At 51.8% G+C, this 22822-nt stretch overlaps 2 protein-coding genes and 1 pseudogene across 7 annotated transcripts in view; 2 read left to right on the top strand and 1 right to left on the bottom strand.

Annotated features, from left to right (window-relative positions):
* MAST3 (microtubule associated serine/threonine kinase 3) overlaps positions 1-3007 on the bottom strand; it is a 49537-nt gene extending 46530 nt beyond the window's left edge. For all 6 annotated transcript variants that reach the window (XM_042249637.2, XM_042249635.2, XM_042249634.2 and 3 more), the window contains exons 1-2: positions 2864-3007; positions 2209-2347 (exon numbers count right to left, since the gene is read on the bottom strand). In XM_042249637.2, coding sequence (XP_042105571.1) covers positions 2209-2340 — 132 coding nt within the window. In that variant the 5' untranslated portion in view covers positions 2341-2347; positions 2864-3007. The remainder of the gene's footprint in view (positions 1-2208; positions 2348-2863) is intronic.
* Positions 3008-3119: 112 nt separating this feature from the next.
* On the top strand, positions 3120-20174 carry IL12RB1 (interleukin 12 receptor subunit beta 1). The gene is made up of 16 exons (NM_001317360.1): positions 3120-3230; positions 4363-4425; positions 5327-5444; positions 5842-6011; positions 7167-7306; positions 7705-7738; positions 8471-8593; positions 9352-9434; positions 10276-10513; positions 13770-13937; positions 14621-14758; positions 15270-15425; positions 17118-17252; positions 18417-18522; positions 18828-18909; positions 19660-20174. Exons 1-16 carry the CDS (start codon positions 3170-3172, stop codon positions 20035-20037), a joined length of 2193 nt encoding a protein of 730 aa, NP_001304289.1. The 5' UTR covers positions 3120-3169; the 3' UTR covers positions 20038-20174.
* A 332-nt stretch (positions 20175-20506) lies between these two features.
* LOC114115118 (U4 spliceosomal RNA) lies at positions 20507-20588 on the top strand (annotated as a pseudogene).
* The last annotated feature ends 2234 nt before the right edge of the window (positions 20589-22822 follow it).

Here is a 22822-nt window from a genome sequence, read left to right on the forward strand (position 1 = left end):
CGACTCTGCAACCCCAGAGATTGTAGCCCTCCAGGCTCCTCTGGTCACCACTATGTATCCTTTAAAACATCCTCAAATAATCCTCTGGAGGCATCAGAAAGTCCTGGCTGAGTGAATGAAAAATGCTCTTATTGGTGAAAAAATGTTCTTATTAATAAATGTGTTTGTTACAAGAGCTGATGGATCGTTCCCTTGCCAACTCCTACTCATCCCTCAAGATCCTCCTTAGATACCCCTCAAGGGCATCAGACCTCTTGACCACACGGAGGGCAGCTCAGCTCTTCTCAGGCTAAAGGTCACTACCCACCCTCCCCACAGAAGACGGAAGCTGAGGGGGTGGGGAAGTTCTGCGGTTCCTCCTGTTACCATTTCCTGGGCAGGGGGGGCCTATGACCCTCTCCTTCCTGCCCCTCCTCACTTTGTGGGGCATCTGAAAGTGGGGCGGCGCTGGGGGCGTATCTCAGCTGTGCTTCTGGGGCAGCTGGGAGGGCATCCTGAAGTAGGTGGCAGGCAGGCCAAGAGAGGTGGGTGTACAAAGATTTGACACGGGGAAGGTAGGCTGCGTGAACCTCAGGGTGAGCCTCCAACTGCGACCTCAATAAGGGTGGAAACAACACCTCACACGTGGCTGGAGTCCTGCTCATGCTGCCGCCAGAGTTTCTTGGGAAGAAGCCCAGCCCTTCAGCCCAGCAGCCAAGCGTCTGGTCCACTCCACCATCTTCATCTCTCACATGGAGCCCCAGACCTGCCAGTTCATCTTGGTGTTCCCCAAAGCGCGTCCCCGACTTTTGCTTCTCCTTTGACCTCTGTTGGGAATGCCCTTTAGCTCTACAAAGCCAGTTTAAGACTTCCCTTCTCGGGGCAGCCCTCTCTGGTCCCCCTCAGAGGCCCCCCCAACCTCTGCCCCTTCCTGCAGCCAGCCCCTAACCCCCAAGGAGCTGGAAGCATCTGTGTCCAGCTCTGCTCCAGCCCCTTGAGGTTTTCTCAGTGGCTGCTCTACCTTTGGGGGGATGGGAAAGAGGTGTGATAAGAGCAGAGATCACTGAGAGCCCCCAAAGAATGACAAACCGTCCTGGCTGTCTGGTGGGTAGCAACCCTTGTTTATCCCTGTGCTCAGTTGGGCAGTTGTGTCTGACTCTTTGTGACCCCATGGACTGCAGCCCATCAGGCTCCTCCATCCACGAGATTTTCCAGGCAAGAATATTGGAGTAGGTAGCCACATTCTTCTCCAGGGCATCTTCCTGACCCAGGGATGGAACCCGCATCCCTTGTGTCTCCTGTATAGTAGGTGGATTCTTTACCACTGAGCCCCTGGGGAAGCCCCATTTATCCTCACTCTAGCCCATATGCAGATGAGGAAGCTGAAGCTTGGGAAGCCTGGCTTTCCTGGGGATAGGAGGTAGCCCTAGGGCATGAGCCTTGCTCCTGGAAGCTCAGCCCCACTGTGTGCGGGGCTCTGCCTCAGGGTTTGCACCTATGTCTTTATCTCTAGCCAGGGCCCTGAGTAGGCTGAGTGTCTCTGGACTCAGTTTTTCCATCTGTGAAACGGGGCACCTGGGGTAAGAGTCTCAGGATCATTGAGAGGGGGCCCGTTGATTGACCCCATCTCCAGTGGTCTCTTCCGCCTTCACACTTCTCTCTCTCTGTGTCTCTCATTTCTCTCTCTGTCTCTGCCCCTCCCCCAGACATCACAGCTACTCCGCCCCTGGCCTGGCCTGGGCCCTGCTGCCAGTGAAGGCTGTTCTGTACAGGATCACAGGGTCTCCGTCCCCACTGTGCCAGGCCTGGAACACTGCCTCTTTGTTCCAGTGGCTCTGACTTCATGGCCTGCTGGGCGCCTGACCCTGGCTGGCCCAGCTGCCTCTCGGAACCGGCTCTCAGAAAAAGTGCTTCCTCCCACCCACCCTGGGCCTCAGTTTCCCCAGATGCTTTTCCCCAGGAGAGACCATTATCCTGTTTTTTGTCCACCTGGGTTCTGAGAACAGCTTTTTTTTTTTAAGGTGAAAGTCACACAACATATAATGAACTGTGTTAATATATACAATTCAGGGGCACTGAGAACATTCACTGTATTGTACAATGATCACCTCTATTTCGTTCCAAAACATTTCCAGCATCCCCAAAGGCAACCCCATCCCCATGAACGGTCACTCCTCATCCCCTCCCCCAGCCCCTGGCAATCATCCTACCTTCTGACTCTGGATTTACCTGTTCTGGACGCTTCATAGACACAGACTCGTACAACATGTGGGCTGCTGGGTCTGACTTTTTCCACTCAGGATGCTGCTTGGGAGTGCTATCCACTTTTTGTAGCATGAAACAGCTCTTTCCCGTGGACATTCTGGACCTTTGTTGACAGTGGGGAGAGAAGATCAGAAACTGAGCCACACCCCCCGACCCCCGTCCCCAGCCTCCCTGTCTCTGGCCCAGAGACAGACATAGAGAAAAGGCTAAGTCGAATCTGAAGGAAACAAGGGAACTCTTCGGACACGGGGCCCAGGGTGCCCTGAGGTTTGAGTTTGGGAAATGATGAGGTGGACATTTGGTGGGGAGAGCAGTCCAGCCTACAGAATGCACTTCATAACAATTTTTCGGGAGAGTGGACTCTGACGTCCAAAGGCCTCAGGCCTCTCATTGAGCTCCTGGATCTCAGAAGTGGGCCAGAGAGGCCTGGCTGCTGCCGCCCAGTCGCTTCAGTCGTGTCCGACTCTGTGCAACTCCAGAGACGGCAGCCCACCAGGCTCCCCCGTCCCTGGCATTCTCCAGGCAAGAACACTGGAGTGGGCTGCCACTGCCTTCTCTCAGAGAAGGCTGGAGACCTGGCCAAGCACACAGAGGCCCAGGCCACCGACGGGGCTCTCACCTGGTGTCCGGCTCCCGTCTGGAGCCAGCAGAGAAGACCCCAGACCCTCAGGGGGTTGAGCTCAAGGTATAGGGCTCAGGTGGGTTTGTAGCCTAGATGAGGCCGCCACCCCCAAGCTGACTTCCTGGGTTTCTCTTTCACTTTGACTTGCCCTGGGAGGGGCTGTGTTTCATAACTTTTTTTTTTTAATCTCTAGTCTTTCTTTATCAGCTTCAGCGTGTTCCTGGGTGAGGAAGGACCTGGTGCCTAGGGCTTCACCGGCAGCACAGAAGTTCATCTGGGGCTACTGCTCTCTTCAAGGACCGGATGGGACAATGGGGGTTCAGGCTGGTTGCCTTCCTTCTCCTCTTGTGCCACAGACAGGGCGGTGAGTCCCCTACCCTGACAATTCACCTCTTCTTGTTGGGGGTGGTGGGGTTGTGTGTACGTGGGGGGCTAGTGGCCTCGGTTCCAGGGTTTGTTCCGTGTCTTTGTGCCTCAGTCTTTCCCTCTGTCAAATGGGACATTAGTAATTAGGACTTCTAATGTCAGACTTGGGCGTTTCCTCTCCCGTCTGGATTTTGTCTTTTGTACTTTGTGCTTAGTCACTCAGTCGTGTCCCACTCTTTGTGACCCCGTGGACTGTAGCCCGCCAGGCTCTGCTGCCACTGGGGCTTCTCCAGGCAAGAATACTGGAGTGGGTTGCCATGCCCTCCTCCAGGGGATCTTCCTGACCCAGAAATCGAAGCAGGGTTTCCTGAACTGCAGGCAGATTCTTTACCAGCTGAGCTACCAGGGTGGAGTGGGCTAAATCTCTGAATCTTTCCCACTTGCCAGAGTTTGGTGAGGAGTAGCTAAGGAAGGGATAAAGAGCAAGTCTGTATATAATAGATATGTGTCTAGCGTATGTAACATACATACTCTCTCTCCATCTTGTGGAATCCAACGGGAAAGGACTCAGCCCTTTCTAAGAGCCAAGTTTGGACTCTCATCCCAACTCTGCTGTTCCATAAACTTGGATAACTTCCTTGTGCCTCAGTTGCCCTCTCTGTAAGCTGGAGATCAGCAAGGTTTTGGGACTTCTGGAGGTCAGGCAGGCCTAGAGACCAGCAAAAGGGAGGGGGCAGAGGACACCGCGTTGCTTTAGAAGAGCAGCCTGAGAAGCAGATGGGTGCATGGATGGACAGATGGCTGGGCAGATGAGTGGGTGGATGAATGGCTGGGCAGATGAGTGGGTGGGTGAGTAAATGGACAGGTGAGTGGATGGATGGATGAATGGATGGACAGGTGAGTGGGTGGGTGGATGGATGATGGACGTGCGGGTAGATGGAAAGACGGATAGATGACTGGATGGACAGATAAGTGGATGGGAGGATGCCCGGATGGATAGAAAGCTGGATGGATGGGTGGGGTGTGCATAGATGGGAAAGTGGACAGGTGTGCGGATGATCCCTGGGTGAGTGCCTCTCCGTCGGCAGTGAAAGGCTGAGACTGCCATTACCTCTTCATTGCCTTTGCAGCTGAAGCCTGCGGTACCGTCGGATGCTGTTTTCAGAACCCACCATACCCAGATGCAGACTCAGGTCTGGGCCGTTCCCCATCGTGGGAGGGAGGGCTGCTGCTGGGCTCTGACTGACTCCTCCCTAGCAGCCCCTCCCTTAGCTCCTTCCTGCTCAGCCAAAGACTGGGGTCTTTGGAGCCCTGACCTGACATCCTGACAGCCTGTCCTCATCAAACTCAGTGCAGTCTTCCACCTCTGTAAGCTTTGTCTGCCCCCTAGCAGAGTCACAGGAGTGTGTCTGTCCCGACTGGTCAGCATGGGGGTTAAGCAGCTGCTAAACATTTTGCCTCCCCCGAAGCAAGCATTGCTGGAACACTCATGCTTATAACAAATTCACTAATCTGCCCCTGGGCAGGCATTTCATCTATTCTTTTGTTCAAGAAATATTTACTGAACAGTTACTATGTGCAGACACGGTCCTGGATGTGAAGGAATCAGCTGCGAACCCAGCTGTCCTCCTGGGGCCACAGCCTAGTGCAGGGGGCGGACGACAGTCACACTAATGCGTATCCTGTGTATAGTGATATGCTATGCAATAAACAGAGCAGAATGGGAGGTGGAGAGGGAAGGGACAGCTTCAAATAAGCTAGTGTTTGAGGCAGTGACCCTGAAGGAGAAATTGGAATGTGACGATCTGGGGCAAGGGCATTTCAGGCAGAGGGCACAGCCCATGCGAAGGCCCCAAGGTAGGAGCGAGTCTGATATGTTTGAACACCAGGGAGGAGGCTGAAGTGGCTGGAGCAGGGAGTGCTGTGGAGATGGCAGGAGACAGGTGGGAAGGGCAGTGGAAGGTGCTGGAAGCCACAGCGTGTTTAAGCTGAGGTCCTACTGGGTTACATAAGTGTCACGAAGATACCTCCCTGAGTTGTGTCAGTTTGGGGACGCCCCCTCCCTGACACAGTAGCCTGTTCTCAAACCTCCAGGCTCAGCTTCAGGCCCCCGGGCCCTGAGCTGCTACCGGCTGTCCAGCAGCGCTGGTTATGAATGTTCCTGGGAGTATGAGGGCCCTGCAGCTGGAGTCATCCACTTCCTCAGATGCTGGTGAGGACCCTACCCTTTGCTCCACCAATCCCCGCCTCTGCTCTCAGGATCTGTGCCCCTTCCTGAGCCTCAGCTGGGGCTCTGTGTTGTGGGCGCTCAGCAAGGTGGGTACCCAGTTTGGGCAGCAGTTAGGACCCCTCTGTCCTTCCTTCACCCTCGCCCTCTCACTGACTCATACTTCTATTCACTCATCCACCCATGCATTTCCTCCTTCCCTCCGTGACAGGCCTTGTTAGGAGATTCTGGGGTCCTCTAACACCCTTAGTCCCAGGCTGATCCCCGAGAAGCCCCCAGGCTGGGGAGGGGAGGTGAAAGGGGCAGGAAAGGACAGTGGGATATGATGCACGTCATCCACTGCGGCCGCCGAGACTCAGCACCAACACTTTCCTTCCTGCAGCCTCCAGTCTGGCCGCTGCTGCTTCTTTGCCACAGGCTCAGCCACCAAGCTGCAGTTCTCCGACCAGGATGGCATATCCGTGCTCCACAATGTCACTCTCTGGGTGGAATCCCGGGCCGCCAACCGGACAGAGAAGTCCCCCAATGTTACTCTGAACCTCTACAGCTCGGGTCAGCACCCTGCTCTCCTCCCCACGACCCTCTCCTCACCCAGAGAAGCTTCTGGTCCCCAAGCCAAGACCTGAGCCAGGGTGCGGGGGATTCTGGGTCTCTGGCAAGGGGTTGGATAGTGCCAGCTGTTTTCCTATCCAACACTGCCCTATGACTTGGCAGAGTCTTTCATGGGCCCCTTACCGATCCCCTACTGCTGGACATTTAGGTAGCTTCTGGTTTCTCCTTGATACCGTAATGCTCCCAAGATCCTGTTGGGTCTTTAAAATCTGTTTTTGTTAACCAACAACACACCCTTGGTTTAGATGTATTGAGCAGCCACTGTGAGGGAGGGGTGAATGAGGCACCCTCCTTGGCCACAAAATTTAAGGAGGGGCAGTGGTGAAAAATCTCAGTAGTCAAGATAAACGGTATCATGATTCAATGTTCAAAAAAATCGATATTGATGCAAAAAAAAAAAATGAAACCATGACAAACAAAATATCAAGATTTTAAATAAAGAGAGGCTCTGACCCTGTATTTGTACAACCCTGCCTCACTCTCCTCACCGTACTCCCAACCCTATCCCTGCTTCATGGAGCCCAGATTCAAGTAGGGTGATGGATAGGGCATGACCATTACACATGATGAGATACTGCTGGCAGATCAGGAAGGCCCCTGGTTCAGGCTGAGTCTCTGAAGGATGGAAAAGGTCCAGCAGCAATAAAGATAGGGAAGTTTGGTCCAGGCAGCAAGTGCCAAGGCCGTGAGGTAGAATCAAACACCATATGACCAAAAGACAGGAAGGGTGACAGATGTCTCTCCTTAGGTCAGGCTCCCTGAAGTGAGTTTAAAAGGTTAGCAAGAGTTCCCCAGTAGTCCTCCAGGAACACAGAACCAGTTGATTACCCTCTCATCAGCAATTTACAGAAGTATGTCTCACCAGAGCTTTGCCAGCAATGAGTATTAATATTTTAAAGCTATTTTTACTAACAGGATCCTGTGTATAAATCTTGACCCTGACTCATAGAACCCCAGGCGTAGAGGGGTCTTGCTAGGGTGGGCCTTGGGGCTTTCTCTGGACCAGGAGGATCACATGCAGGTTTTCTGGGATTTTCAGAACCAACAACTCACACACACTTGCTTCCCTTCCCCAAACCCCACCTCTGCTTCCAGTTAAATACGACCCTCCCCCAGGAAACATCAAGGTGTCCAAGTCAGCAGGGAAGCTGCGTATGGAGTGGGAGACCCCAGCCCGCCAGGATGGTGCCGAGGTACAGTTCCGGCACCGCACACCTGGCAGCCCGTGGAAGCTGGTGAGTTTATTCCCCAGACCAGCGGTTTGCACAGGGCACCCGGCCCCCTCACATTTCCCCCATCAGCTTTGCAGTCTCTGTATCTATCACCCCTTCCACCTGGCCTCCACTCTTGCCCCATAGTTAGCCTCTGACTTGAAGATCTGATTATGACTGCCCTTGCTCACACAAACCAGGGATTGAACCTGCATCCCCTGAGTTAGAAGGCGGGTTCCTAAGCACGGGGTCACTATGGAAATCCTTCATTTGCTTTTGCAAGGATGTCCTCTCACTGTTCCCAGATCCAATCCAGGGCTCTATGTGGCATTTAGCAAAATAATTGTTGAAGATTTCAAAAGAGCTAACTAATGCTTTCAACACCAAATGTAAAATCATGTATAAATATGATCTCATTTTAGGGTGACTGTGGACGTCAGGATGATGCTGGCTTCGGTGAGAATAATACTGAATAATGACAGCAGCAGCAAGTTAGCATTAATTAGGCACCCACTGTGTGCTACTGCTAAGTCGCTTCAGTTGTGTCTGACTCTTTGTGACCCTATGGACTGTATCCCACCAGGCTCCTCCATCCATGGGATTCTCCAGGCAAGAATACTGGGTGGATTGCCAAGCCCTCCGCCATGGGATCTTCCCAACTCAGGGATCAAAACTGCATCTCCTCCAATTCCTACATTGCAGGCAGATTCTTTACTGCCGAGCCACTGGAGAAGCCCCCTCTGTGTCGTAGGCCCAGTGCTAAATTCTTTATAGACTTGTTTATGCCCCCTTGTAGTTCAATACTGGATGATTCCCATTTCACAGGGGAGGAAACACAGGCTTGGGCTTGAGAAGCCCAATAAGGCCAAGGTCACATCCCAAGGAATGGTATTGCTGAGACGCAAAGCCCGGACAGTGTAAGAAATGGGTGATCCTTGAGGCACCAGAGCACAGGACCTGGCCTATTCTGACTGTCCTTGTCCCCAGGGTCTGGCACGCAGTTACCTCTCAATAAATGCATGAACACAGTTGGCACTCAATAAGTGCATGGACACCGTTGATGCTCAATAAGTGCACATGCAGTTGGTGCTTAATGTGTACATAGTGGCTAAGTGACCATCCCAAGCTCTGGGAACTCCTAGCTTTGGGACAGGCCCTTGGCCTGAAGATTGTTTTGCTTTTCCTCAGAGTCATGCCTCTGCCCCTTGGAGATGGACATGGCCCAGGAATTCCAGCTGCGGCGGCGTCTGGGGCCAGGGGTCCCCGGAGGTCCCTGGAGCAGCTGGAGCAGCCCTGTGTGCATCCCCCCTGGTGAGAAAACCCTGGGCCACAGGAAGGGAGACAAGCATCTGAAAGATGGTAGTGGGATCAGAAGTAAGGTGGTGAGTGTTAGCAATAAGGTGATGGGCGTTAGAAACAAGGTGTCAGGAGAAATTAGGGAAAACTGGTGCCAGGTGACAGGGCAGTGAACGAGTTTCACTTTATAAAATGCAGCCAACCCTTAATCTAAAAAGAAAACATTTCTCAGTCCTTCTCTCCTTCCGGTTAGTTTGGTGGGGTTTGTTCTCTGAAAGCTGAACAGGGAGCTGATGGGTGCGTGTAGCTGTGTTGTGAAGATGGATTTTCCCAAACAACACAGGAAGCTGGAGCCTGGGCAGTTCCAGAGTGGAGATGTAGCCCAAGGTGGGGGTGCAAGGGAGAGATGGGGTGACTGTCAATATTTGGCCCCCACCCTTTGAACTGGAGCTTCCTCCTGCCAGCCCAAGAGTGTATCTGCTGGGAAACAGCTCCAGTCGTTGTTTCCAGATTTGTCTAAAAAATCTGTAGTATTTTGGAAAAGGACATGATACGAAATTGACCATTTGAACCATTTTTAGCCAATTGCATCAAGCATATTCACCCTCATGAGGTGGATCTCCATGTTTGCAGATTCTGAAAACTATGTAACCCATGGAATCCCGTGTTTCATGGGAGGGAGGGAAAAGGCCCCATGTCTCCATCCAGGGTCTGCAGGAGGTTGTGAGCAAGGGCACCACCCCCAGTGTCACCATCTTGCTGTCTCATTGCAGAAACCCCTCCACAGGCTGAGGTGAGGTTCTCAGCAGAGCAGCTTTGCCCAGATGGGAGGAGGCAGGTGGCCTTACATGAGCAGGTAACAGGGTTGTCACTGGGCTGTGGGCTAGCCTGGGAAGAGGGAGAAGGAAGCCAGAGGCTAGAGTGGAAATGTGTAAAGCTCAGGGAGATAAACCGTGAAGGTGACTGAGACCGGAAAGACTGTAGGTTGAAATCTGAAGGTAATCAGGAACCATGGTAGGTGTGCGAGCTGAGGAATATGGCTGGACTCAGGTGTTTGCAGGCTCCCTGGGGTGGCCATCGGGAGAATAAATTGTGGGGGGCTCAGGTGGAAGCTGGGAGGCCAGGAAGTAGTTGACTGTAGTTGGTCTGGATGGGAGATAATTTCTTTGAAGTCCCCCAAACAACTCATTAAGTATGTAAGTCAAATGTACCTATTTTACAGAGAAGGAAACTGAGGTACAGAGGGAAAGTCTCCTGCCTGAGTCAAGGGCAAAAACATATGTTTCAACCCCTGATTTCACCATAACTGATTCAGCCAGATCCCCAGTGACCTGTCACAGTAAAGTTATAGGGAAGCTCCTTCTCTTCCTAGGTTTCCTATAAGTTGAATCCTTTTTCTTAGAAAAAATTTCCAGACTTGAGGTAATTGGATTCAAAGATGGAAACTTTTTTTTTTCCTGGCTTTTACTGGGTTTTGGCAAATTATTTCCCCCTTCGCCCAGACCAACAATCAGTGAAAGAGACAGTTTCCCGACAGTCTTGCCAGCGTTGAGGTTTACTAGTTTGTAAATTTTTGCTCAAGTCATCACCTGGGCCTGTGGATGAGTCTGTGTTCATGGGTTGAATCCTGATGTCAACCCATGGGGACAAGGAGCATGTTCAGGTCCCCAGAAAACCATCTCTCACACTCATAACAGCTGCCCCAACTGGAGCTTCCAGAAGGCTGCCTTGGGCCTGACCCTGGCATGGAGGTGACCTACAAGATCCATCTCCACATGCTGTCCTGCCCATGTAAGACCAGGGCCAAGAAGACTCTGCGCCTGAAGAGAAAGCTCGTCCTCTCGAGTGCTGCCTACGATCTGACCATCGTTTCCCAGAATCGCTTTGGCCTCGGCCCCAATCAGACATGGCGCATTCCTGCCTGCATCCACTCAGGTGCCTTTGGCTGGGTGGCGGGAGGGCCCCTTGGAGCTGAGCACATACTCTGAACCTCAGCCAGACTAGGGGAGGCAAGCGAAGCACAAAAATTTAAGGGGGTGTCTAATTTAGGAGCGTATCAAAACTTAGTAATCAAAAATGCATAGTGTTTTTAAAAAGGCATAGTGTTATAATGTAATAGTTCAAAAAATAATCTCATGGGCAAACTACAGCTCAGGTCAAATGTTTGCTTTTGTAAATAAAGTTTTATTGGGACCAGGGGCAGGATCAGAGTGTCAAATGAGGCAGGGTTGTACAAGAACAGGGTTGATCCTGTCTTCATTGAAAATCTAGGCAATTTGTTCACTTTATATACAGGCATACATATATTAAGGGCTTTCCAGGTGGTGCTAGTGGTAAAGAACCTGCTTGCCAATGCAGGTTCGATCCCTGGGTCGGGAAGATCCCCTGGAAGAGAGCATGGCAACCCACTGCAGTATTCTTGCCAGGAGAATCCCATGGACAGAGGAGCCTGGGAGGCTATGGTCCATAGGGTCACAGAGTTGGCCACAACTGAAGCGACTTAGCATGCACGCAGGCACGTACATATATTAAATATATACATATATTTACATATAAATGAAAAAATAAATGGCGATGATGTGGATAAAAAGGAATCCTTGCACGCTATTGGTAGGAATGTAAGTTGGTGCAGCCACTAGGGCAAACAGTATGTAGATTCCTCAAAAAATTAAGACTAGAACTACCATGAAAAGTGAAAGTGTTAGTTGCTCAGTCGTGTCTTACTCTTTGCGACCCCATGGACGTGCCAGGCTCCTCTGCCCATGGAATTCTTCAGACAAAAATACTGGAGTGGGTAGTTATTCCCTTCTCCAGGGGATCTTCCCAACCCAGGGATCAAACCCAGGTCTCCTACATTGCAGGCAGATTCTTTACCATCTGAGCTATATGATCCAGCAATTGTGGGTATTTATCCAGAGAAAAGAAAAACATAATTGGAAACAATATATGCACCCCTATGTTCATTGCAGCGTTATTCACAATAGCCAAGATATGGGAACATCCTAAATGATCATCAAAGGGGCAAAACGACGCAGTGCATGTATGCAGTGGAAAACTGCTCAGCCGTGGAAACAGTGAAATGTTGGCATTTTGTGACGGCAGGCATGGGCCTGGAGCGTATTATCCTTAGTGAAATAAGTCAGATGGAGAAAGACAGATACGCTACAATTCCTCTCAGATGTGGAATATAAAAACCAACCAACAAACCAAACTAACTGACTACCCAAATAAATAAATGGGCAAGCCAAAACAAACACAGGGGCAGAGAAAAGAGTAGTGGTTACCAGAGGGGAAGAGACGGGGGAGGGAGGGGTAAAGAGGACCAACTCTATGGTGACAGACGGAAACTAAATTTCCTGTGGTGAGCACACAGTAGGGTATTCAGAAGTTGAAATATAATGTAGTACTCACGAAACATATATTATAAACCAGCTGCTGCTGCTGCTGCTGCTCAGTCGCTTCAGTCGTGTCCGGCTCTGTGCGACCCCATAGACGGCAGCCCACCAGGCTCCCCCGTCCCCGGGATTCTCCAGGCAAGAACACTGGAGTGGGTTGCCATTTCCTTCTCCAATGCATGAAAGTGAAAAGTGAAAGGGAAGTCGCTCAGTCGTGTCCGACTCTTAGCGACCCCATGGACTGCAGCCCACCAGGCTCCACCGTCCATGGGATTTTCCAGGCAAGAGTACTGGCGTGGGGTGCCATTGCCTTCTTCAGTATAAACCAGCATTACCCCCAATAAAAAATTAATCTAAAATTTTAAAAATCAAGATTTATGTGTATGTACATACGCATTTTATGGAGGAAAGGTTCACATGTCAAAATGAACCGTGTTAACAAGCCCACTTTGGCGCACTAATCGTATTCACAGCATTTCACCTCATCTAGTTCCAGACATTTCATCACCCCCAAAAGGAGACCCTGTCCCCATTAGCAGTGCCTTCCCATGCCCTCCCCCAGCCTCTGATGATCGCTGCTCTCCTTTCTCTGTGGATTTTCATGGGCTTTTTCATAGAAACGGATCACATGCTTTGTGATCTTTTGTGTCTGGTTTCTTTCACTCAGCCTGATGTCTCCAAGATTCAACCACATTGTATCGCGTGGCATGCTTCATTCTTTTTTATGGCTGAGAAATATTGCGCTGTGTGGACAGGCCACATTTCCTTTATCTGTTTTTCCACTGATGAACATTTAAGCTGTTTCCATTGTTTGGCAACCCTGAATGGTACTCAGTACATATTTTTCCACTCATTTCTGTCTTTAAAAAATATTGCATTAAAAGAGCATTGATACTGATAACCGAATTCTTTGACACCTCCTTAAATTTCATGCCTGAGATAAGTGCCCTGATTGTTTCACCTTACTCATGATCCTGCTGAGCACCCAGTAGGGTGGTTATGATGATGCCCATTTCAGAGATGGGATGACTGAGGCTCAGACAGATGCAGCCACTTGCCAGGGTGGCACATCAGAGAGTCTGTCAGTTCCTCGTCTGGTTTGGGCCATGGCCTTGCTATGTGACCTTGAGCTGGTGGCTCTCTGTCTTTGAGCCTCAGTTTTCATATCATTGATATAATTTGATATGATGCGGCATGATATTGATATGATTTATATCATTGATCATGGTGACTGTAAAACAGCCCTGGCCTGAGGCATACAGTCAGAACTCAATCAATGATAGCTGCTCTCTCTAGAACTGGAAGCAGTACCCACCTCTCAGCCTGGTGCTGATACCCTTGTTGTAGGGAGTGGCAGAGATGAGCCCCAGAGGGCTGAGTGGGTGTGTCCTCTGAGCGCTGGTCCGACGAGGAGGCCCTCCACCACCAAGCCACCCACTGCCGCAGCGCGAGGCGGGTGGTGGGCGGCCAGGCATCTGCTGGAGCGTCTGCTAACCAGCCTGGCAGGGTAGAAGTGGCAGCATTGGGAGCTGTGATGGTAGGCATCCTGGCAGAGAAACGTGGTCAGGCTGGGGGAGGACTCGGTTCATTCAAACGGCTGCTGCTGTCCCCTTGGTGCTCAGCCCTCAACTCGGCAGCCCCCAGCGTGGGGAGACAGAGTCAGATCCAAACACTCCCGGCCCCCTGGGGGTTAGAGTTTGTCAGGACAGTGGGATGGGCTCTCAGAGCCTTGGGTGGGTGGTTGGGGGCGGGGCATAAGATCGCGGGTCTGATGTGCCGCCCTTGTTTTCTTCCAGAACCAGGGCTTCTGAATATCAGTGCGGGAGCCAACGGGACCACCATGCATTGGCCAGCCCGGGCCCAGGGAATGAGGTACTGCATTGAGTGGCAGCTCCAGGGCCAGGAGGAGAACCTTGCCGCCTGCATCGTGACGGCACCCCAGGACGCAGACGCTGCTGGAATGGGTACGGTAGTATTGGTTACCCTGCATCCTCCATTAGAGCTCCCAGTCAACTCAAACTTACAGGCATCCTCCATGTGGGGTATCTGAGGCCCAGAGAGGTCTTGCTACTTGCTCAAGGTCACACAGAAGTGGGGACAGGCCAAGACCTGTCAGACCCTCCTACTCACGCAAGTCTGGAGTTTCCTGCTGCCAGTTTCCTGGTTTGCCAGGGCTCAGCCCTGGGCAGGTTGCACCCTGGCAGGAAATGAGTCTCACGTCCCAGGGTGTTTGTTAAACACTCACTGGTGCCAGGAAAGGTGGCAACTAGCAAGATGCTAGTGGCAAATTAATGAGGCCTCTGGAGGGAAAGAGGGGGTGCTGAATGGCCTAGGCAGCCTCTTGCTCTCTGCCCTGTTCTTGCCAGGTCCCCCCAAATCCTCAGTCTTAGCCTGGCCCTCCAAGAGCTTCCAGCCAGAGGAGACAGGCTGGACACAGACACCCCTGGCACCATGGAGTAAGAGCTGTGCTGGAGAAGATGGGGATGCTTTGGGAGAGGGCAAAACGAAGGAATCCTGGAGGAAGGCACATTGGTGCAAGGGTTTTGAGGCATGAGTAGGAGTGCTCTGAAAGTTCCTGGTAGATGGCACAGGTGCAAAGGTGGGGACACAATCTATTTACTGGCCTGACCCTTGCTAATCCTTCCAGCAACTCACAGCTGGAGCCAAGAATCTGGAGCACTGGCACAGAAGGCATGTTACCACATCGCCATCTTTGCCTCTGCACACCCGGAGAAGCTAACCTCCTGGTCTACAGTCTTGTCCACCTACCATTTTGGAGGCAATGGTGAGTGGCCCAGTCCTGCAGGGTGGCCTCCGCTGGGGACTCAGCAGCGGTCCTTGGGTATAAGGAATGGGCAATACCATTTAGAGGCACCTACTCCTATCAGGTGCTGGCCAAGAGCCAGACACTTGGAAGTCAGCTCAGTCAGGACATCCTGGTGGTTCAGTGCTTAAGATTCTGCTTCTACTCCAGGGGGTGTGGGTTCAATCCCTGCTCAGGGAACTCAGATCCCATATGCTTCATGGAGAGGCAAAAAAAAAAAAAAAAAAACCAAAAAAGTCAACTCAGTCGACTTCTAAGACACCCAAAGAGGCACTGCCCATTTTATAAGTAAGAAAACTGAGGCTCAGAGAGGGGAAGTGATGGTACTAGAGTAGTGCGGCGAGGACTTGAACCCAGGCCCACTTGACTTGGTGGTCACGGCTCCCTGGGTCTCTGGACGGTACCAGCTAGGCAGGCAGAACGTGCTGAGCCAGCACCCTAGGAAGTGACCATGGCTGTGTTGTGATTGCAGCCTCAGCGGCCGGAAGCCCACAGCACGTGTCGGTGAGGAAGCTCAGCCAGGATTCGGTGTCTGTGGACTGGACACCATCTCTGCTGAGCACCTGCCCTGGCGTCCTGAAGGAGTACGTTGTGTACTTCCAGGAGGAGGACAGCAACCAAGCGTCTGGTAGGTGAGGCCGCACGGGCCTGGCTGGGGGAGGAAGGGGTCTGGGCTGGGGTCTGCCTTGCTGTGTGACCCTGGGCACCTCAGTGTCCCTCTCTGGGCCTCGGTTTCCTCACCCATAAAATGATAGAGTTGGATTCATCATTTGATTGGCCCTGATGGCAACTCCCACGGAGCAGGAATGACTGTCCCCATTCCACAGACGGGGAAACTGAGGCCTGCAGAGGGATTCAGCTGCCCAAAGGTTAAGCAAGTCTGGATTTGAACTCAGGTGTCCCTTCCTGCCCCATAAGAGGGAAAGAAATGAGGATGTACAGGGCAGGTCTCACCAAGGCTGGATCTTCCTGTCATTTCCTGCACTGGGAGCCTCATTCTCCCACTGGTTAGCACAGTATTGCAGATACAGCCTCACCCATCCATCTCCTGCAGCAACAGGCCAGGCTAGCAAGACCGTGGCTTTACTTCCTGCCTTCTCTGCACATGCCCAGCCCAGGGCAAGGCATGATGCCAAGGGGAGGGGAGGGGGGATGGGAAGATGGGGGATGGGGGATGGGGATGGGGTGGGAGATGGGGATGGGGATGGGGGATGGGAGATGGGGATGGGGGATGGGGGGATGGGGCATGGGGGATGGGGAATGGGGGGATGGGATGGGGGATGGGGGATAGGGGTTCTCCAGATTCAGACATAGACACCCTGCCGCCAGTCTGGCCACCCTGTGATGTTTGGAGGGAGTGTGCGCACTCCTGCAGGCTCTGTCAGTCGCTTGGTTGTGTCCGACTCTTTGTACGTAGCCTGCCAGGCTCCTCTGTCAGTGGGATTCTCCAGGCAAGAGTACTGGAGTGGGTTGCCATTTCCTACTCCAGGGGATCTTCCCAACCCAGGGATGGAACACTCATCTCTTGCATCTCCAACAGCTAGATTTAGAGGGGATAAATGAAGCCTAATGGGAGTTGGTGATGCATTCCAGCACAGCCAGAAGCAGCCCCATTTGCTGAAAACTGATTTGCCAAAAGCCAAATTGCTAAAGATTCATGCACCAACTGCCCATTTAGCCAAATGTACCGACTTCCCTGAAATTTCTTTTGAAGAATAGTCCTCTTGGATATTTACAAAGAATACGGATTTAGGGTTCTAGGAATTTTTTTCTTCTGGACAACCACCACCAACTGTATTCTCATTTTAAAGATTTTTATAAGGTGCTTTTTTTTTTTTAAGTCAGCCCATTCCACAAACACTTGTTGAGGTTCTACTGTGTGCTGAGGTGCTGGGGACACTGGGCGGGGAACAACTTAGACAAAGGTAACCCTGACCCTGACCTGAAAGATGGGAAAGATGTGAGGGAGGAAACCATGTAGTCATCCGGGGAAAGGGTGGCCAGGGTGTCAGTGCAAAGGCCCTGAGGTTGACGGTGGGACCTGTTGCCTTTAGGGGGCTCTGAGGAGAAGGCGCATGTGGCTGCCAGAGACGGGCTAGGAGTGGGGGAAGGGTATATTGGTCAGAATTTGAGAAAAACAGCATCATTTGCTGAAGATTTTGATGAAGAATAGTTTTCCAAATAAACTTGAGGTGAATGGGTGCATTTAGGGAAGAGTTTTCCACAAAATTTCTGTGAGTGCCCACCCCCATCCTCACCTCCCAGGGCAGAGCCCAGAATAAAGGGGGTCTGGGGACTCAAGGCTGCCTCCCATTCACAGAGCTGCACGTGAAGCCCACAGAGACCCAGGTCACCCTCCAAGGCCTGCGGGCTGGCACAGCTTACAAGGTGCAGGTTCGCGCAGACACAGCCAAGTGGAGGGGCGCCTGGAGCCAGCCCCTGCATTTCACCATCGGTGAGTGAGGGGGTGAGTGACAGTCGCTCAGTCGTGTCCAGCTCTTTGCAGCCCCATGGACTGTAGCCTGCCGGGCTCCTCCGTCCATAGGATTCTCCAGGCAAGAGTACTGGAGTGGGTTGCCATTTCCTTCTCCAGGGGATCTTCCCCACCCAGGGATAGGACATGGGTCTCCTGCACGGCAGGCAGATGCTTTACCATCTGAGCCCCCAGGGAAGCCGGATTGGAGGAGGGTGGGAGGTGCACCCTGTATTCACCCAGCATGCACTGCCCCACATCCCACATCAACAAGCATTTCTGCCCTGACCCTCCAAATTTCCATTGCTCCCCATGAATCTCCCTCAGGAGCAAGTCACAGGCTGACCTGCTCCCGCCTCCTTCACCAGCTTCCTCTGCTGTATCTTCTTCCCATAAATCTTTTCTCACACTCCCATGTTCTTGCCCTTGCAGGCCTCTGCCTAGAATGTTTGGCCTCCTTGTCAAACTCCTATTCATCCTTCATAACTCAGCTCAAACGCTGTCTCCTTCAGGAAGCCTTCCAAACTTCCTCCTGGGGCATCCCCCTCCCCTCCAGCTGTGATTGCCCCGCCTACCTGGCCTGACACCTTGGGAGCAGCTGGGGGTGTCTTTCTGGGCTCTGCCTCCCCCAACCTTGGAGCTACTGGGGAGAGGGAGAGAGCAGGGGTGGGTATTTATTGAGGGAATGAATGAATATGAATGAACATCTCTCATCGCAAGCATAAGGAAGTCGGTGGGCTCTGTTGTCTTGGGGCATGTGGAAGTGGGAGATTTGGGGACCGAATGACCCCTGTTCTTGCCATAGTCCCTACCTGTTGTCCTTGCAGTGGAATCTGGTTATAAAAGAAGCAGTGAGTCAGACTAGGTGTGTGGTGGGCAGGTCTGGGTCCAGGGGGGCCACCGCACGAGCCCCACCTGTGGGTGGTTGGCGCTACGGTGTCCTGAGCATTTAGTGTGTGCAGGGTTTTATCCCACAGTCACAGGGCAGGCCGGGCCCCACTTCCCAGAGGAGGAAACTGAGGCTCGGAGCGGCTCGCATTGCGCCAGGGTCAGCAGTGAGTGGATGGAGGGCCCGCCCCTGCCAGTGCCCCCCTCAACGAGAGGCAGAAGGTGTGTCTGCCTCAGCCCAAGCTCTTCTGCTCCTAGAAGTCCAGGTTTCTGAGTTGTCCGACTTGTCCATCTTCCTCGCATCTTTGGGGAGTTTCGTGAGCATCCTTCTCCTGGGAATCTTTGGGTACCTCAGCTTGAACAGGTAACTTGCACCCCCTCCCCTGAGATGATCTGTAATAGTGATAGTATGAATAATAATAATTGTTAACCCCAAAGAGGTTTTTATGTCCACTTTCAAAATGAGGAAACTGAGGCCCAGACAGTCAGGCCCAGGGCATCCAACAGTGCTGGAATTTCAACCTGGGTCTGTCCGTTTCCCTCCGCTCTGACCCCTCAGCCACATCTTCACTCCCCTTATTGTAACCTAATGGAGATGACAAAAATAAATCAGAACAATTTAAAAGTAAGAACAAACAGAAGCACTGACCAGTTCCCCTCTCTCCCCAGGGCTGTAAGGCACCTGTGCCCACCCTTGCCCACACCTGGTGCCAGCACTGCCATCAAGTTCTCTGGCAGCCAGGGGAAGCAGGTAAGGGCCCCTCTTTCTAATTCCAAGTCTTGTTTATTGGGTCCGTATCTGGATTAGCACTCTGAAGAGTCATGGCCATGCATTAACTCATTTTATTCTTTCCAAACCACTGGTGCAAGGACTCAAAAAAAAAAAAAAAGAAAACCTACCCTATTTTATAGACAAGCAAATAGAAGCCCAAAGTGACCCTCATGTGGATCATTTCCTAGTAGCAGAAACAGAACTCAAGTGACTTCACAACATAACCTGATGGAAAAAAAAAACTTCTAAGGTTGTGGGCTTCAGGTATGGCTGGATCCAGGAACTGGGACTCCATCTCTCTGGGGTGCTAGCTTCCCTGCAGGCTTCTTTTCCAGGCAGGTTCAGCCTTCTTCTTGTGGACACAGGGTATCCCTTTTTCCCATTAACTGCAGCAAAATTCTGGGCCATCACTGATTGGCCCAGCTTGGGTCACATGCCCATCCATGAGCCTATCACTGGAACCAGGGGGCTGGAATGCTCTGATTGACTGGGCCAGGATCACATGCTGTCGGCAAGAACCAGCCTGGGGCTACTGCCCTGCGCAACCACATCACTCATCAGAGGAAGAGAGACAGTTTTCCAAAGAGAAATGGGGAGCCCTTCCTATTGATCCTTGAATTGGCCTCAGGATTTTAGAGAATTTAGCCAGAAAGGACCTGGTCCAGTCCATCCTTGTGTGGATGAGCAGTAAGGCCCCGCCCACAGCCTTGACCCCGCCCTCCCCTCCAGGTTTGGCAGTGGACCAGCCCAGCAGACTTCCCAGAGGAGGTGTCTCCACACGAGGCCCTGATGGTGAATATATCCTGGGAAAAAGGCGAGGGAGCTGACATGGGCACACTTGGGACTCTCAAGGAGAAGATGGAGCTGCCTCTGCGTGCCCCTAAGCCAGCCCCGGACACAGAGCTGCCCTTGAAGGACAGGAAGCAGATGCAAGGATGCCCTGAGGCTGGGGCTCTGAGGCCTGGCTGGCAGGACGGTCTGGTGGAGGACAGCCTTGCCCAGGTGGCTAGACCCCCACTGCTGCTCCTGGGGGGCCTGAGGCAGGCCCCCAGGTTTGGTTCCCAGGGAGAAGCAGGAACAGCTGCCTCCTCTTACAGAGAAGACTGACAACTGCCTCCAGGACGGCTGGCTGTTGTTCACTGCACACTTGGCCCGTTTTTTCCAGACACTCACGTGATGCCCTTGAGCGATATGGCTGTCCTATTGACCTATTTCAGTGAGCCTCAGTGAGGTTCAGAGAGGGCTAGTGGCTGGCCTGGGGCCACACGACACACGCAAGACTCTAATCCAGGCCGAGTGGCTCAGACTCCATCCTCACTCCCCAGGCTTTGGAGCCACTGCCCTCCCTAGACGCCGACTCTGCCCAGCACCACCTGCCACAATCCTATGGTGGGAACCTTGCAAACCACCTTGAAACGGAAGTTTCTGCCCAGGGCCAGGACCTGGCATCCATGGAGCAGGGTGCTGTGATTGGCCTGTTGAGTGGGTGTGGGATAGACTGAAGGGGCCCCAAAGAGGCTCAGGCTGATCCCAGATCCTGGGCTGGGCATCTTGTCTGAATAGGAATATGGGTGCTAGCTTTGCGCAGTGGCAGTATCGTAGCCAATGAGGTTTATCCGAGGCGCGATTATTGCTAATTGAAAAAAAAAAAAAAAAGGAATATGGGTGCTAAATTCTCTGTTGCACTGCAGGGTCTCCAGGCTTGGATGACTCAGATGTGGGGGAAAGAAGGCTAAACATTCTGAGGGAGGTGATGGCCCCTCCCTGACCACAGATGTCTCGCCTGTAAAGTGGGGGTGAAAATATAAAATAAAAAAATAATAAAATGAGGAGGTCGCTGCTGCTGTCACTATATCTCATTACAAAACTGCTGAGCAGTTCCAGAGGTACTTGGAAAAGTTGGGGGTCCTGGACATATACGAAGAACCAGAGAAACCTAATAGGGCTTTGGATTTTTTTTTTTTTAAGCATCACTCTGAGCTGCTACCCCAGAAAATCCAGAAATAGAGCTACTTTGCATAGAACTGGAAAAATTGAAAGGGAAATATGAAGTTATTGTAGGAGAAAATGAAAAACTGAAAACTAAGGAGAAAATTCAGTAAACTTAGGGTGGAGAGGAAGAAACTACCTTGCTCTAAGCCACAACATCTTTAGGAAGATATAGATTATTGCATTAGCAAAGAGTGCAATGCAGTCATGAATGGGAATTAAGTTTTAGTTTTCCAGTCATTTTAAAGGTTTAGATAAAAAGAGCTTTCACTAGGTTTGATTGTATTAAATATTAAAAATCGTTGAGTGGTTTTAAAACGATAGAATTAAAAAATAAAACAAAAGGATGGGATTTTAAACTTACTGAATCAGTAATTAAATTTAATAGTCAACTGCTTTTGTTACTATTCAGTTTTATTACCCCATTTAGAATAAAATTCACCTAAACTCCAAAAATTAAAAAATAAATAAAACAAGAGTGATGATCATGTTGACCTCACAAGCTGCTGGGGCGGGGGGTGTCTAAGGCTTAATAAATAAGTAACAGGAGGAGACTTGGTTGCCCCCAACCCCATCCTCTGTCCAGGGCTCCGGCGGAGACCTGGGATTCTTCTCTCATCCTGATATCGAACACCCGCTGCAGAATTTTTACTCCCCAGACACACCCTGAAACCACAGCTTCCGGTACTTTCCCGACCAGACCTTCCCTCATTCTTAAACCAGTTGGTGCTGATTCCCTCCATGGCCACCAGGTGGCAGCAGCAGCGCGTGTTCCCCCATGCCCAGTCCGCCCAGCCCCTTCCCACCTCCCAGAGAGTTTGCAAAACACACTCTTCCGGTTTTAAACCCGGACAGGATAGAGATTAAAACTCAGAACCACTGAATTTTGTGGCAAAAGATGAGACCTCTGGGTGAAGAAGGTGTGGCAGCCGGTAGGGTCGAGCCCTTCTTCTTTGGGGTCTTCTGTTTCTCCATCTGGAAGGGGAAATAGAAGACTTGGTCCAAGCACTCAACCTGTGCCCTCCGCTAGATAAACCCTCCCCTAAAGATCAGCCCTCCTCATTCCTGAGGGCTGGGCTGCAGCCTGAGGAGGAGGCCTGGACAGTGGCAGGACCAAGTGGACAGGATAGAGAGGATGCTGGGTCAGCAGCCTCATGAGAAAGACCAGAGTGACCCGACCCCCAGAGGCTCAGAGCTACCCACCTCAAGTCCAGAGTTCCCCTCTCCCTCACCCAACATACACATGTACACAGTGGAACCTTCAGGGAGCTAAATGTCCCCATGCTGGCCGTCCCAGTATGGGACCCATCAATAGCACAGCACCCACTTAGGTGGCCCTTGGAGTTGGCAAACTCACCCTCTGGGTCCATGGAGTTAGGAGTTTGATGTTTATGGAGCAGCACTGGAAACTCTTGCTGAGATGAATGGAGAAAATGAACACCCTGCTTGTGTTCAGGGAAGGTTGAACATGCCTGGAAGAGAAGCTTGTGGAAAGGACAGCAACACAGAGAGACGGCGTCCTAGTTCCTGGATCCAGCCATGCCTGAAGCCCAAAATTCTGGTTTTCTTGTTGTTAAAGGCATTTTGAGCTCTGTTTCTGCTGCTAGAAAATGACCCACAAGAAGTTCCTCTCTGGACCTCTACTTGCCCATCTGTGTAATAGGAGAGGGCTCAGGGCACTGGCTTGAGGGCCCTACCTCCTTGGGTTGGGCAATCCTACTTAGCAGAGCCCTGGCCCAGAGTTAACTGAGCACTTGCTGTGTCCTCATCATTCTAGGGCTTCTCTGAGTGTTGATTCCTCAGCTGCTCCCAGCAGTTCCAGGAATCAAGACTGTGGTAGACCCTGTTTCACAGTTTCCTTCCTTCCTTGATTCAGGAAATCAGTTTTGAGCTCCTACTGTAT

The sequence above is a fragment of the Ovis aries genome, chromosome 5, assembly GCF_016772045.2.
Source record: "Ovis aries strain OAR_USU_Benz2616 breed Rambouillet chromosome 5, ARS-UI_Ramb_v3.0, whole genome shotgun sequence".
NCBI lineage: Eukaryota > Metazoa > Chordata > Mammalia > Artiodactyla > Bovidae > Ovis > Ovis aries.

Excerpts from the sequence above, each read along its gene's own strand:
- IL12RB1 (NM_001317360.1), top strand. The coding sequence starts at position 3,170 with ATGGGACAATGGGGGTTCAGGCTGGTTGCCTTCCTTCTCCTCTTGTGC. Across the intron at positions 18,523-18,827 it reads GGGTACCTCAGCTTGAACAG|GGCTGTAAGGCACCTGTGCC; the intron begins GTAACTTGCACC and ends CTCTCTCCCCAG. Across the intron at positions 18,910-19,659 it reads CTGGCAGCCAGGGGAAGCAG|GTTTGGCAGTGGACCAGCCC; the intron begins GTAAGGGCCCCT and ends CCTCCCCTCCAG.